Below are 16,419 nucleotides of genomic sequence, written 5' to 3' on the forward strand. Positions count from 1 at the left end.
GAAAAGTTGCCACAAATTACTTTCTCCTTTCTCCCCGGGAGCGAGTGTATTAATATCGGCCGCCTGCTGCGTCCTGGCTCATTTTCATTTTCATCCCTTCTCTAAAACAGGCCGACTTTCTCTCTCCCGTAATAAATATCAGATTAAAAGGAGACAAACGCAATCTTGTCCCCACATCGCGAACATGGCGTAGGAGATGGAGAGAAGAAAACCGAAAAGCTGTCCAGTCCCATTACACACAAATCGTCCTCTACCTCCAACAAGTGCTGAATGTGCAGTCACTTCAACTAAGCAGGAGAGAAAGTCACAGGTTTTCCGCCACGTGAATATCGCACAAGTCCACCAACACAAACACCACATTAACCAGGAACCCAACTTTCGTTTGTAGATTCCGTAACAGACTGACTCCGTAAGTCTTTCCGTGAGTGGTGACTCCAAATAAAGTTACGATGGAGGTCGCCCAGTGTATGCTCTCCGTTTTTGAGCAAATTAGTCGCAAATTTAATTAGTATGAAATTTTCAAAAGACACGATCTCCCAATGGTCAAGTTTGGCAAAGATATTTGCATCCGAAGAGGAGAAAACATTGCTCAAAGCTAAAGCTAAAGCTGACAAATGTTCCAAGTTTACTACGCATTTTCTCCTCTTTCGATACAAATATCTGCGCCAAACCTGTGCCTTAGGAGGAAGTACCTTTTGAAAATTTCACATTAACTAAATTTGTAATCGATTGACACTAGTTTGCTAAAAAAATCTGTTAGCATACGCCGAGAGACCTCCAAACTTAGTTACGGCACGTCATGGTCAGAACCCAGTGAGAGGTATGTACGTTGCAACAATACGTGTAATATCGGGTCTGGAAAGTGTTTTGCTTTCTCCCCTCGCACCGATTAGATTAAGTGTCCAGCGGTAAATAGGACAGAGGCAGAGGCGGAGAGAGAGTTGTTTTCCCACTAATTGCGCCTCGGTCGTCACGGCGTGATTAGTTTACGATGGACTTGACTCGGCTGCCTCCCTCCCTCCCGACAAATAATAACTAATATTGCATTATAGGCTCCAAAATAATGCCCAATTTTCCAGATGCTTATCTCTCCCACATCACATTACCGACACACACCGGGTTACAAAATGTGAAATGTGGCCCCATACGGCACACGGTAAGCAGAATTGCTAATTGATTCCCGTCATTCCCTCAAGGAGCGAGTGCATACGGAGTGGTCAAACTTTATTTATTTATGAGTGCGTACATACATATTTAGTATTTGCATCCATTCCAACACACTGTTTTATTAGTCGTGCATGTTTCCCGAATGGGCAAATGTATGTGGGCTTGTAGTAATAAGTGTGTCCATTAATAATGGCAAAGTACGGATTAAATGACAATTACGTTAGGTTGCAGGAGCGGAAATAAATTATTATTAGGATTGGAATTACTTGGCTGTGTACATAAGAATTTGCATATTTCGCCGCCACGGTTTAGATTCTCACAGGCAGAAGTATTTATTAAAAGGGAAGAAAATCATGCCGCAAACTTATTGTTCTTGTTAGAAGGTGAATGGTTTTCTCAGTGTTTCGGGTGGAAGTGACCACTTGCAAGAAAGTGTTTTTTTCAGATATTTTGACCTGCAAGAAATGCAAGGCGCAAGAAATTACGCTACTGGATTGCGAATATTTCTTGCACTTTCTTTCAGTTTCTTGCACCTCGCATTTCCTGCATTTCTCGCTTCGCAGTGCAAGAAATGTAGTAAACCCGCAAGAAACGAAACCCTAGTTTTTCTCGTCGTAATTCATCCCGCAGCAGGAGTAAGGATCCGTCCACTTTGTTTTTCGCCGTTGTCGTCTTCGTCCTCATAAGCATTTTCTTGAAAAAGAAGGAAAAACCTCAAGACATCCATGGCACCAGTGTAGCTTCAGGTTTTGTACCGTGTGTGTCTTCGTCTTGCAATTGTGGCCCCAGCTTTTCCACGTCTTCAAGGAATCATCACTGTACGGCGAAGAGGAGACAATGACACCACCGGTTCTGCGATGCGAGCGAGGGGAATAGCCCGCATATGAATTTATGTAAGGCTGAAAAGTATGTAGAAAAAAGTACAATATCAAATGAAATAACATTGCTAAATAACTGCCTCATCAAATCATGAATCGCAGCAGCATCTCAGCCACAGGTAGGTGATTTCTTTGCTGCTGCTGCTGCTGCAGAGAGCTCGTCCTCTCCGCGTAAGCACTTGGCAGGCCAAGAAGTCAGGACTGAGAGCTGCACCCCCACACACCTGCCGGTCCATGCACATCCCATCCAATCTCCGCAACAATGCAGTAGTGTTGCCATCACGTAACACGTACATACAAAGTTCTCTGTCAGTCGGTGGTGGTTATGAGTCTGGCAAAATAAAAATCTCAGCCTGGCAAGAAATACGCTCGGTCTGTGTGGTGGTGCAATTAGTAGCGGGTGCGTTGGCCAGGGTAGATGCCCTCAAAGACGTGTATGTATGTATGCACTTACTTATTATTACATGGATGATGATCATGGTGGCGATTGGTGGTGGTGAAGAACGCTGCACAGGGGACGCGATTCCCACCCTCATCTGGTCATCTGGATAAGGTCGGAGCGAGGAAAAAGAGGGTTATCAGAAAGGTTGGATAAGTTTACAAACAGAGATTTTGCGAGGAAGAGCTCCTACTTGGCAACAACTCGGGCGAGTGTGGAGAATGTGAGACCACTGTGAGACCACTAACTACCAAGTCAGCACTGCTCGTCAGTCGTCTCGCAGCAGCCCCGGAGTAAAGACTCGGCATTTCTTTCTCCACCCCAACCTGCAACCTCGGTGTCATCCGCGTCGTCACCGTCGTCACTGCGAAGGGCGATAAGTGTGTGCAAAAAAAAATTTGCAAAAAATACCGAGTGGCATGTCCCACCCACCCAAACTTTTCGTACCGCTACCATGTAGTACCCAGACCGGGGTGCTGGCCACCTACGATTAATAATTAAAGCAATCTCAGTATAATTAAAGTGTGAAAAAGTGAGAAAGTAATAAAAAAATCCACGATGGCGGCCGGACCTGCGGACGCGTTTTCCTCCACCCCCGCGGTTTCGGGGGTGTGTATGACTCTGGCGGGGAGTTGATGGGGGACAATTTGTGGTCATCGGGCGTTGTGGCGACGGCCTCAACGGGTGCATCTTGGGTGGACGAAGTGCACAATTCCACCACGGCCTCCACCTCGAGTAGCAGTGACCCTGCGGAGAAGAGGTTGGAGGAAATTAAGAGGAAATTTCATAGGGGGAGGATCCTCCAAATTAAACATTTGCCCAGGGAGGTTACTGAAGAGGTAAGTAAAAAAAATATCTTGATAAGTGGGTTACACCCCCGCCCCCAATTTGTCTTATCGTCGTTGTCGTGTCACTCTCCCCGCATTACGATCGGTAGGATGAGCAGGAGTAGGAGAGGTGGTTTCTTGTAGAACGGTTTTCTGGGGCTTTTGAGATTTTGAGACTCGAAAGTCAGAGAGATTTCCACTCCACTTTACATACTAGTCGTCTCCCACCCCAGCCAACTACTACTCCTACTACATACTCCACCCATATTTTGACATATGCACACATGTACATATGTACGTTCGAGGGACTCACATTTCTCAGATTGAGTGGTTGAGAGAGAAGGTGAAGTACTTTTCAATGTTGTTTGCCAATCTTGTCTCTCTCGTCGTGATACTTGACAAGAAGATGTGCAACGCTGGATGTCATTCAGACAAATCTCGGCATCTCAAAAACTTTGGAAATGATGACATGAATTTATATGTACCGTCTTCGTGGCAAACAATGTCACCCCGATATCTCCACTCCCCCCACATTTCCATTCCACCCACTCCCTCGGCTGGAGAGAGATTGTGTAGAAAGTGACACATTTTGGTCGGAATGTTCCTCAGAAATGAAAAATTTACACCTTACCCACGAATAAATAAATATGGGTAAATTTGGGTGATCTCGTTGTCAACAATACGGTGAAATTTTTCCCTTCACGCCACACCAACCAACTAACTGTACACGCCACATGCACCCTTTCAACCTCAATTATCCATCTATCCAGCATATCTCGCTCGCTCTCATTCTTTTCTCCTCATCCGTCTAACCAAACTTCAAAAAATCCAGTACCTCTTTGATTTTTCAGACAGAAATCAATATCAATAATAACTTTTGCTCCTCGTTTTTTCTTAAAAAATCGAGAGAGAGAGAAAGCATCTTTCACTCAGTCACTCACTCACTCAGCCAGCCAGTCAGTCAGTCATTCAAATAATAATAATAACATCCAAGTGAAAGTGTGTGCCTACATTATTTCCGAGAATGACGAGATCTGATTCCATTTTACTCCGAATTCTGTTGTGACATTTTCTCTTTTGGCGACATTTCTTCAATCAGCTACCCTCCCAAAGTTAAAGAGTCAATCGAATCCTTTTGAAGGCAAAGTTAATATTCAATTCGATTCTGTATATCAATCTATTACACATTATTTCCCTTTCCAGACCCACTTTTCGTCTCGTTACGGAGTAAAAAAAATTCACAAGAAGCACGGTTTTATTTACTTTGTATCATGTATGTGCGCATTTTATTGAATAAAATGATATGATTTACATATTGTGCATGCATATCTATAAAAAGTCCGGATTGAGAGATCAAGTTTGTAAAATTTTGAGCGAGATTGCATCCAAGTGCTCAACTATGTTCGTTACTTAACAAAAGATGGGTAAATATAGCTCGGATGGAAAAGGAAACTCGGTACACACCATTGCATTCAAATGTCAGAGGTAGGCAAGAAGAAGACAAGGAGAAAAGGAACATGTTGTTATTAAATCAAGTCGGACGAGCTGAACCAACTTGAGAAGGAAACTCCTTAGTTAAATCGAAATTGTAGCAGATACTTATTCCTTTCTCGGCAGTGTTCCGGGTGCAGGTAACCGCTTGCAAGGAATAATGGTTAGAAAGTGGTTTCTCGCAGGTAAATATTCTGACCTGCAAGGCACAAGAAACTGCGCCCCGCCGCTGTAAATCATACGGTGCGCGGCTGGATGGCGCAAATTTTTTGCACGTTCTTGCAGTTTCTTGGACCTTGCATTTTGCACTAGCTATTTTGACCTGCAAGAAATACAAGGCGCAATAAACTGTGCCCGCCGCTATAAATACGGAGCGCGGCTGGATGGGCCATATTTCTTGAGCTTTCTTGCAGTTTCTTGCACCCCGCATTTCTTGCGTTTCTTGCTTTCCAGTGCAAGAAATGTATTTAGCAAACCCGTAAGAAACGAAACACCGTTTCTCCTTTCCTATACAAAGCACAATGCGAAACTAGGAGGCCGTGGTGGTCGTGAATGAATATGTAGCAGTGAAAGTATCTACATCCGATTGGTCTCCTTCTCCTCGAGCCTCCATTATTTTCTACTCCTCCACTCAGGACAAGAACAGGACAGAGGCTCAAATAATAATGGAAATGTCAACCGGAATGAGGATCAGTTTCACTGCTCCAACTTTATCGTTCTATAATAATATGAGGAGGAGAAAGGACAAATCCATACTGACGAGGAAACCATTTTTTCTCAAAGTCTCTCATTGTCCTGTTAATTAAGACGACTCGGGGACAAGGACTACTCCCATCCTCAGGCCGGGTGGCAATAATGGTTCCCTTGTTTTGGATCGCCATCACAATTACTTTCCGCTAACACCGATTCATTATTTTCCCCTTGTCCAGGTCCAAATCTCCAATCCAGTCAGGGTGACATTAAAACGTCATCAATCTCTGTAGTAGTAACTGAACAAAGTTGGTGTGTTTGTGTGTGTGTGGAAGTAAAGGTATGTATAAATATACGGTGTTTCATCTAATTAGAGGGGAAAACTGTCGCCACGGTTATTTCCTCGCCGAGCGAGACCAACTTTCACCCGGATGGAGTTATTATCAGAAACTCAAACAGTAGCCGAGTGAGTACCAGGTGAAGGTTGGTTGGAGTAACTAACTGATAAGGTCTGGTCTCCTCTTCTGGTGGCTTGTCGTAGTTAATTATGTATCGTTTCCCTCCAGAGGAGTGTCACTGCATCAATTAGGAGCATTAAGTCTGGAGAGAAAGTAGTTGGTTGTGAGGGGTTGGTTTCTGGTTTCCTCGTCGTCGTCGTCGTCGTGTTGACAAAGTTTAAATGGTGCTCTGTGCTAGCTGGTGAGTGAGTTTGGCTTGGTTTAGTTAGTGATGAGCTGCCAAAGTAGTCGGAGGTTTGAGTAGTAAAATGCAAAGTAAACAGCCCTCCAGAAACAGGACGATGATGATGAAGATCATGATACGTGGCCCTTCATCCATCCATCCATCCATCCGGTCGGGGGGAGAGTTTATTTAATAATAATAGCACCACCAGCAGCGCGTTCCTGCATATTATTTCGCCACGTCCATATTTAGGAGGAAAGCATTTACAACGTATTTTATGAACTATGTATGGTCGAGCCATGTATTTACCTTGCAATGTGTGTCTCTACTGGGTGTGTACTTTGGACGCGTGTTTAGTAATTTGAATAAATATAACATCTCGCTCGTGTCAATATTGTTACATTTTCAAAGACAAGTTTAGCCTCTGATTTTGCTCCTGGTCGTCGTCCTCCTTCCGAGATGAGTTTCCTTCCGGAATGGGAAAAGAGTCGTAGTAAAAATGTTCAAGATACGGAGGAATGTCGTCTCTTTCACCCTTTCGAGTGAATCACATGACACGATCTAACCGTTGCGGACAAAAAATTTGTTTCCCGTTGGACACTACGAAAAAGTATGTCCATCCATTCATCCACCAGTTGCTCCTCTCTCGGCGTATCCTCAATCTCTATAAAGGTGACTGCATACTTTACTTTTTGCTAACTTGCGCCATAGTTAAATCATAACATTGGCGCAAGTTAACAACGAGTTACATAAGTAAACCCACCTTAAGAAGAAGAAATCTTTCATCCATCCATCCATCCATCCACAATACATAAATACATTCCAATTCTGCTGGTATTTAGCTTATGTGCATGCCTACCTTTAGTTCATTGCACCTTATTTCATCCTCCTCTCTCTCTCTCACCAGTTATAAAAACCTGTCTGAATCTCTGAATTGGAAAAAGGAATCTCACAACAAGTTTAAAAAGTCCAATCCAATCTTCTTGTCGAGTCAAAACTCACGTTATTTTTTTCCAGCAACAAAACGGTTCATGCTAATTATTTTGCCTCCTCTATCTCTCGTCCACCCAGTCCAGCACATACTCCAGTCCTCCGCACCTGGTTTGCTTTTTTCAAACCAAATCAGCAACTCGCTTGATAAGGGCAGAATGAATTACATGGCGGATTATTATTAAATATACATCCACAAAAAAGCAGCAGTCCATACGTTGAAGATTGACAGTGGTTCGTATCATGGCGTAGTAGTATTTAGTAGCATATACATTTCTACATACATACTCGGTGGGTGAATAATCTCTCCCGATCTGAGCGATTTTGATGGTAATGTGCTTGGATGAAACTGGTTGAGTAGCCCGAGGGCAGAGGCACCGAGAGTTGAACACTCCTTGAAGAATTGTTCAGAAGAAGAAGAAGGAGTATTTTGTATGATAAAACAGTCGTCGTCGTCTTGGTCGTCGTCATCGCATTGCCAACACGGCAGCAGAACTTATTGTATGTATGAAAAATCCATGCAATGCTGCCTGCATCCCGTCATCTCATCTCAGCGCTGCGAGCCACTCTTAAAAATTCACACAACAATACTGCATCAGAAAAAGGATCAAGAATGCAACCAGGATTCGAACAATGTGGCCTCATCCACTTGTTGCATTTGATCATTTCATGGATCGTCCACACAGTGACGACGACGACGTCGACGACGACGATGATATTGTGACGACTGAATAATATCGTGATTCCTTCCTCCGCGGGGTCACTGCGCTCTTCAAGGTGAGCTGCAAGAAGACCAAGAAATATATAAAGTGCTATGCTAGACATCGTCCATGCGAATGTTTCAAAAGAACCAACTCCTCATCGGGCACCACCACCACCACCACCACCACAATAATCATCATCCTCATCACGGCATGAAATCTCGAATGTTGTTAAATAAGAAAAAGCAGGTGATTCTGAGCCTTCGTTCGCTTGTTGTTGGTCTGCTTTTTAAAATGGAAGAAGAAGTCTTGGCAAAAAGTAGGAGACGGGAGGATTCGCTCAGTCAGTGTGGATTGGATTGCATGCATTTATTATTATTGCTGCTACGTCGAGAAGATAGATACGTATCTGAGGAGGAGGAGGAGAGCATTGTACTCTTATTATTATTATACCGGGACTCGTATTCTTCTCCCATTCAGCCCGTTTTTCATAGGTACTCACCACTTACTTACATAGTTAGTTAGTTAGTTAGTCAGATGCATATGGATGACACTAACTATAATATTATGCATTCTTCTTCACACTCATTAAGTGAACAACACGCTGTTCAAATTTCAAATGCACACATGACGCACGAATCATCCGGCATTTAATTACTGAAACTGAGGGAAAAAACGGGAATCAATCCGATAATAAGTAGTGAGCTTTGAGAAGAAGAAATTCCATGAAATCACGCGATATTTTTACCAGCACAGTTTTTTATGCGGTTCGTATGCATCCACTTACATAATGTGTAACTTTGTGTCGTCTCTCGGCAGTCTGTGGGGAGAGACGAGCATGAAATGTGCCATCGTGAGGAATTTGAGACGAATCTGCTTCTGAATGAAACATGAGTCCAATTCTAATCGCTGACCGGTCGGATTCCGATACATTATTTCTATGCAGGTCCAAGCATATTTTATCACTTGTAATTGACCCTGCTTACTTAATTCTGATTGAGAAAAGGGAGGAAGTTTGGTATCTATTTACTTACTACCTGCTCCACTTTCGTGACCAAGTTCTCGGCCAGAATTTGAATTGAATCATGTATTGATTGTTGTACATACACCATTTTTTATCCGGACTGAATGACTGACGAGGTCAAACATTGTGATTGTTGTTGCATAATAATTAACCATGAATGACGAATGGTTAATTAATAATTAAAATTATAGGGGTCGTTCCCCCGTGGTCGGCTTCCTGAGTGATTGTGTGAGGATAGAAAATAAGTGGTGTGTCACCCCAGAGAGAGAGACTGATGCGATTGTCACATTAATGTTATCACACCCATTGACTCGGGACGACGTGTAGCCAAATAATATTCTCGGAATGGGCTAGGTTAACAATGGCTTTAACCCAGTTAACCTTTCCTTACTTGCGACTATTATTTCCTTGTTTATGATCACTGCTAAACACTGTTCAGATCACAAGTGATGTCTTTTTTGGTCGGGATAAATACCGAGTAGAAATTAGGGTGCTGAGTTCTACAGGAATCGAGAAAAGAACGATGCATGTTGAATTCTGTATATTTTTTACATATTTTTTACATATTTTTTTACACAATCCTGTCTAAAATTTCGATGGGTTTTATTTCGGTATGTTCATAATTCCGCATAAAGTTTTCCTGCAGAAAATCGGGCCAAATTTCTGCAGGAAACCCGTTCAAATTTTTACTCGGATATATAATCTCTCCCTCAACTAAAATGAATTACCTAATTAATAATAATGGCGATAAGGACAGCGCATAATGTAAAATGGATATGGATGGACATATCCGTCCGGCCTGGGTATAAAACTTGGCACAGCGAATTAATAATGATAACGAGGACAAAAAGTAAACTATGTCATTTCGCGTAAAACGAGCCATATTTAATCACAGAGTAACGTGAGACGAGGAGAATAATAATGAGGAGAGGGGGATACCATTACATAAGAGGGGCTCAAAATCGGGTAGGATTTCCGATACCATAATGGTGATCCCTACCTCACGGAATTTCAATTACTTTACAAAGTCGGAGCTCTAAAGTGAGATTCCGTCACTGCGTTGAGTCGATGATTATGCATCACCTTTTGTGCCGACGAGTAAAACTCCGCCATTCCCACGATGTTCACTTGATGATGGCAAGAAAAGAAGGAGACTACACAGAGTGAAATAATAATGAGAAGACAAGGAAATGGATGTAGGTCTGGCAAAAAAAATAAAAAACCAACGGTACATACTCCACTTCATCCTGACATTCTCACCTCCCGCTTAATTGGTTCAGTTTCGAATCCATCCTCCTTTTTAAAATAATGATAAATTTCCAAATGTACGTACACACAGAGGAAAAAAAGTTTTGCTTCTATCTCAAAATTATATGTCCAGGTTTACTCTAATCAGGGCAAAACTTTGGCAACTATTTAACGAGGCGATGGAACAAATGGCGACGAGGACGACGATGATAATGGGGAGACGCAAACTGGGGAAGGAAAACTTGGTCTAATTAAAGGATTTTTTTTTCATCCGCTTTAATTACTCGGGGTGACTCTGCTTGTTACGGGAGGAGAGAAAGCCACGTCGGCTGAAGTATTTGTAGGTACACGTCCTCCTCCTCCCCTTGACATTTTCCCGCTTGACGGGACAGATTAACTTTGAGAGAGGTGTTTTGCATGGTGGAGGATTTAGTTACTGGGGAGAAAAGCGTGTTGATTATTATTTCCTGGTACATAACTACTTGGCGACACTCGCATTTATGTATTTCCTTCCACGTGACTTTCAACTATGGCAATTTGCAAAGTTTTCTCCTTTTCGCGCTTGGCTGGCTGCGTCCTCAAGGAGATGAAGACATGGCTGGTTCTTCTTCGTCTTCTTATTACAGTCGTTCGTGGAGGGCCTTGGGCATTTTAATATAACGACAGCTCCCAACGCCAACCACACAATCCAATCCACTCCACTCAGCCATTTATTAGTGAAGAGAGAGAGAGAAAGAAAGAGAGAGATGAAGTCATTCCGAATTTTCGACACCTTTTGTACTTTTCTTAAAGAAGAATACACACCGAACGGGATTATCTATGAGGAACGTTCATGTCATTAAAATGAGCCTGTGGCTGGAATTCGACGAGTGGGGGAGTGGTGGCGCGCACATTCGGAATAATGTGATTGACCGATTAGAATTCCAATCACGGTTCGTATTCCGTACATATAGACACCAACCACCAGCGTCACTTTTTCCTCCGATACATGCATGAGGGAAAGCAGGTCGTATTTTCCTGGCTCTTATTGCAAGTGTGAATTTCATCCCATTCCCACTTTCCTGCCGAGAGAGAGAAAGAAGCTGTTGTTGCAACTTTAAAATCTCACCAACCACTCGCCTTCATGCAGTGACTCGGCCGGAAAAATGTAGCCCGACAATTTATGAACACCGCGTGTTGATGTCAATGATGGTCGGTAAATAAAAGAGGAGATGTTTCCACTCCGCTTGCCACTTTTTTTATATTTCTTTTTCACCAGTGGATATCTATCCAGGAGTGAATTTGGTGGGTGTGTGTAGTATAACGCGATAATTTGATATCTCGCGTATAAAGAGCACAACAACAACACGGTGTTATTATCGTTGTAACAATTTGAGCCGTGTGTGGAGTGACCCCCAGAGAGTAGAATCTTGTCAAAGAAATTGGAGCCGGAATCCATCTCGGCGGGGATATAGCAGGTGGTGGGTGGGTGGATAGGCACTCACCGCGGAAGCCGTGGGGACATTAGCGTGTAGGATGGGGGAGGGTGGGGTTTATATAACATGTGGACATTGAACAACCGTGGGGACATTGCGAAGACTTCCGCCGCGCCTGGAGCCAGGTGTAGCTTTCTCCCCGTGGCGGTGGTGGTGGTGGTGGTAGGTGAAAAATGAAATAAAATAAAATAATACATAACGGAGAAAGGAAAAGCTCCAAATTGGATTGATAAAGTCATCCCGAGAAACAAAGCCGGGAACAAATTGGAGCTGAAGAAAGACGCGAGAAGGAGGAAGGAAAGCCAGCCAGATAGTTGAAGCAAGTGGTGGAAAAGACTATAAAATCCGACATAAAAAAGAAGCACTGACTTCTTCCCGTGGAACGAATGTCGAGTTAATAAATTACCACTTTCGCCCTCTTCTTGTCACATTAGCTGTAAATAATGTTACTTTGGAGAGTATTGCTCTTGTCGCCGGTGATGTACGCGGCCTTGTAGCCGTGTCCATGCCCACTCGTATTCCGCCCATTACGATAAAAAAATACAACCAAATCCAAACAAAGTTGGGGTACAGGAAGAAGAAGAAGTGTATCTCTTGTCGTGTTGTTGTTGCTCAGTGTCGCAATTCTTAGCTTAAATATTGATAAGGTTGTTTTCTCCATCGCACCAGCAGTGTTCCAATTAAAGGAAGGCTGCAGCTCGGGGAGGGTGGCATATGCTGCAGAATCGTCTCCTCCGTATTCTCGGGATGGTACCACGTGTTGCTTCTTCTTCGTCGTCGTCATCGTCCTTATTTCTCGGCTTTCTCTTCTCCTCTTTTTCTGGACTGGACTTGTTCTTCCACGAGAAAATAGGGAGCCAAGCCTTATAAGAGCGCATCTTTGAGATGGATAGGATATCATGCAGAATATCCGTCTTCTCCTCTCGCAAGTGGTGAAACGAAAGCTTCTTCTTCTCCACATTTTCTCTGGTTTGGTTTGATTATGGGATGGGCGTCCTGAGCAACAACTTTGGAAAGCTCATTAGTGCGGGAAGAGTGGTCGAGTTGAGTGGTGTGTAATTGGGGAAATCCATCCGAGACGAGAATGCAGAGCGGAATGTTTTCATTTCACCATTATTAGCAAGTAAGTAAGTATGTAGTTGCATGAGTTATTTCACTGCTGCTGCTGCTTTCTCCTCTCTTTTCGAGAAGAGAGGAGTGAAAGGGGCACCCAAAACCAAAACCGATCGTCCAATCAACGAAGAAGAAGTAAAAGTACTTGGACCCTCTTTTTCCCCTCAAGTTCCGCACACACACAAGGGTTCGATCCCCTTTTTACTCGCTGTAAATACTTACTGCCACCATTACTACGACCAGCCAGGTAATGAAAGCAGGGAGAAGAAAGCATAGAGGAGGAAGAAGCGGATGTTTACGAGCTCACATATACGCGTTCTCTCGATAACTTTCACCCTCCCAATACTTAATAAACTGGCTCAAACAAACGTAAAAAAGTGGCGTCATACAGGAAAATTTAAAATGAGACTATAACACTATATGAAAACTATGTGATTTATGACTTTTCACCTCATCCTCACAGTCATGGGTAGGTCGGTGGTCAAAAATATTGACGGCGTTGATTACGCTATGCAATTTTCTTTACAATATGACACCAATATGAAAATTAAGCTTGAATTTAATTGACCCCATTATCGAAAATTAAAAATCAGAAGCACAATGACGAAAACGGGGTTTGATTAAGTTGCGTCGTTCTGAAGATATCCTGCCCACAGACAGACATATGTACGGACGGACAAAACGATCCCAATAAGCGGCTCACACCATTTAAAAAGTGCATACGGTGGAGCAAGTTATACGTATGAAGGAGACGTTTAGAGATCCACTCGAGCCACGTATATCTGCCGGCCATAAGGCTGCTTTCGGAGAAAGAAAACATGCCGGATTACGACTCCTTCCTTCCTCTTTATGCCCCCACTTCAATTACTTGATCACACATCTCGCCCAGTCGATATGCTGATTTATAGCCAGAGTGGGACTCGTCTTGATTGCTTTCTCTCCAGTGGAAGAGGAGCTCCAGCTTATGAAAATGGCAAGTAAAGAGAGAAAGCACTCAATAATAGCATAACACAAAACACCGAGTCCGGTAAATAAAGGGCTTCACCCACGTTGGATGGACGTTCCCCTGTCAACGGAAGTTCTGCTTTGCGGATAGAGCGGAAAATTCGACACGACAGACGGGGAGGGAAACAGGGGGCACAATTGAGTAGTGGTCCATGTCCTATTTGATATCGATATTTTATCCCTTCCTCTCCCTCTCTCGTGGTTCTACTTACACGCACACGTTCCGATGCTGCCTGCCTTGTATAACTTTCACTCACTGACTGCCTCTGGACATGGGATGGATGGGTATGGCTTTCCTGACGGGTATGTATAAATATCTGGTGCGTGGATGGATTGACTATTGTGTGTGCAGGCAGATGGATATAAATTTTGTCCACTTCCTCTCCCAACCAGAATAAACGACGAGAAGATAGGACACGAGTATTTATATTTCGTAACATGATTGCCCCCTCAGTCGTGGGGATCATCGCTGTAATGCAGTCGCGATCTCTGATCATCCCAGATATTTAATAGGCACATGCATAATACGAGTCATCATCATCATATCGTGCCGACTAAAATGTGATGATCCGACAGAGTGGAATTATTTACGGATTACATACTTGTTGCTGGGTCTATCTATTTCGTGTTACGTACGTGCATTTGCTCAAAAGCTCGCTCGTGTCACAGAACAGAAAGAGCGAGGAGGTTAACTAAACTAACTCGGAGAGTTGCGTGTTTTAGGTAAATGTTGCTTGTTCGATATGATGAAAATAAATTGTATCGTGGGTCGTGGCTTACTGATGACCAATTATTTATGCACTCTCCTCCGTGAGGGAAGAAGAAAAAGTCCTCCTCCAGCCCTGCGATGTATGTTCGGAGCGTGTGTAATTTTCGTATTTTGGGAGAAAGAAAAGAAGATCGGATAGTTTGGGGATCAGATTTCACGTCATCTCATCCTCCTCGGTGGGAGCATTAGCCAGAAAACGTATTGACATTTCTCCTCCTTTTAAGAGTTTGGTACACAATTTCATCCTCTCTTTTTTCACAATAAGGAGAGCACTTTCACTTCTTCTTACCTGGAGCTAATGAAATCACAAGTGTGCAATAACAGCTCCAATTACATCGCAATGTTATTGGCTCGCAATCCATTATCTTGCTGCTAGAGGAATATCGTCATCTTATCATCTCCAGAGAGAGAGAGGGAGATAAGTATACTTCGCACTTATTACTGCCGCGACCCCGGTAAATTATTAGGTCTACGTCTTATCAAATCCCATTAAGAACTGAACCAACAATTATTGGTTCTTTGGATGAGCATAAAAGTAATTGGTTTTTACCTCGGTAAACATTCCGGCGAAATCTATCTCCATCCTGCATTAATTATACCCTGGTCGAGGAAGGAGGGAATAATTCGGAATAAATAGGCTCCTGGGGGTCGTTTGGAGAAGAGAAGATTGGATTTTATACACATATTTACACTTTATAGGGACTGATATACGTACGTTGAGATCAGGAAAAGTGTGGGCAGTGCTGTCTTCAAAGCGTTTAAATCTCGTTTAAAAAAATCAATCCGATTCGAATTTCATTCATGACAAACATGGATTTGAGACCGGATCGACTCACCAACAAGTCACCAAAGTCAACAGAATCGTGGAGAAAGTCAGTTCAGAGAGGAGAGATACAGTTTCGAGAGGTGGTGGTGGTAGGCAAGTCTATTTAAGCAGGAGGTATTTAGGAGGAGAGGTTGTGAGTTGGCACTGCCCGATTTTTGATACATTTTAGATAAGGTATCAAAACCTGCGCTAAAAATCCAATTTCATCAGATTCCGATCATTTTCAGAGTTTCATGATCGTAGTTGTTGTTTATCATATCCGACATGAGGTCCAATTTTTTTAATACTTGGGGAAATTTCCTGACCTGTAAAAAAATCATAATTTCAAAAGCATCATTCATAAAGGAGCTATCTACGATTAATAAAATGTAAAAATTTGCAAAAGCCGACTAAAACTGGAATTTTGGCGATGATTTTAACGGGAAAAGCGCAGGGCTTCTTTCATGCTTTACGTTCGGGTACCAGTTGGAGGTTATTAAACAGTACATTAATCGGTTACTGCAACACATCCAATAAAGGGCATCAAAATCGAGCCCAGCCAACCTCCCAACCTCCCCTCCTTCTCCTGACTAGCACTTCTACACGCTCGTCAAGTGATGTACTTAAAACCCGTCGAAATTGTCCGGAAGGAAAAGACGGCAAAGTTTTTCTTCTTTATGCGATCATGTTGTTACAGTATATAATTTGGAGTGGAAGGATGGCTTCGGTTGCGATAATTTGCATTTCTTTCTCCATATCGTCCTCTTTTATTCTCCCCGAACGAGCAAGTAATTCCATCCATCCGTTCATCACGCCGTGTGATAACCCATCCATTCCCCATTAAAACTGCGCCTCCATCAAAATCCATCCGCACTCGGGTTTTTCTACTCCTGCGAGAAAGAGAAGTTTGCGGCCTGGAGTTTTAAACTGCATGTTTTATCACGACCACCACAATGGCAATAATTTCTAAGAAATATAAATCCAATGTGCATAATAATTCGGGTTCGTCTTGGCAAACTGTTTTCTTCCCATTTGATGTCAAACTATTCAAATCATCAGACGGACGGATTCCTGCCTGAGAATTCCTTTTCGAATGGAAATTGAGCACTGCATGTT

The 16,419-nt window shown here is 42.9% G+C and overlaps 1 protein-coding gene across 2 annotated transcripts in view; it reads left to right on the plus strand.

The window, feature by feature from the left end:
• Positions 1–2,487: 2,487 nt before the first annotated feature.
• The window catches only part of LOC110845896 (ribonucleoprotein PTB-binding 1), a 33,466-nt gene continuing 19,534 nt past the window's right edge, over positions 2,488–16,419 (plus strand). Inside the window, exon 1 of one of the 2 annotated variants that reach the window (XM_035846938.1) lies at positions 2,488–3,323. In XM_035846938.1, coding sequence (XP_035702831.1) covers positions 3,120–3,323 — 204 coding nt within the window. In that variant the 5' untranslated portion in view covers positions 2,488–3,119. The remainder of the gene's footprint in view (positions 3,324–16,419) is intronic. The other variant, XM_022092449.2, reaches the window with a different exon arrangement.

This window comes from Folsomia candida, unplaced genomic scaffold, assembly GCF_002217175.1.
Source record: "Folsomia candida strain VU population unplaced genomic scaffold, ASM221717v1 Fcan01_Sc001, whole genome shotgun sequence".
Lineage (NCBI taxonomy): Eukaryota > Metazoa > Arthropoda > Collembola > Entomobryomorpha > Isotomidae > Folsomia > Folsomia candida.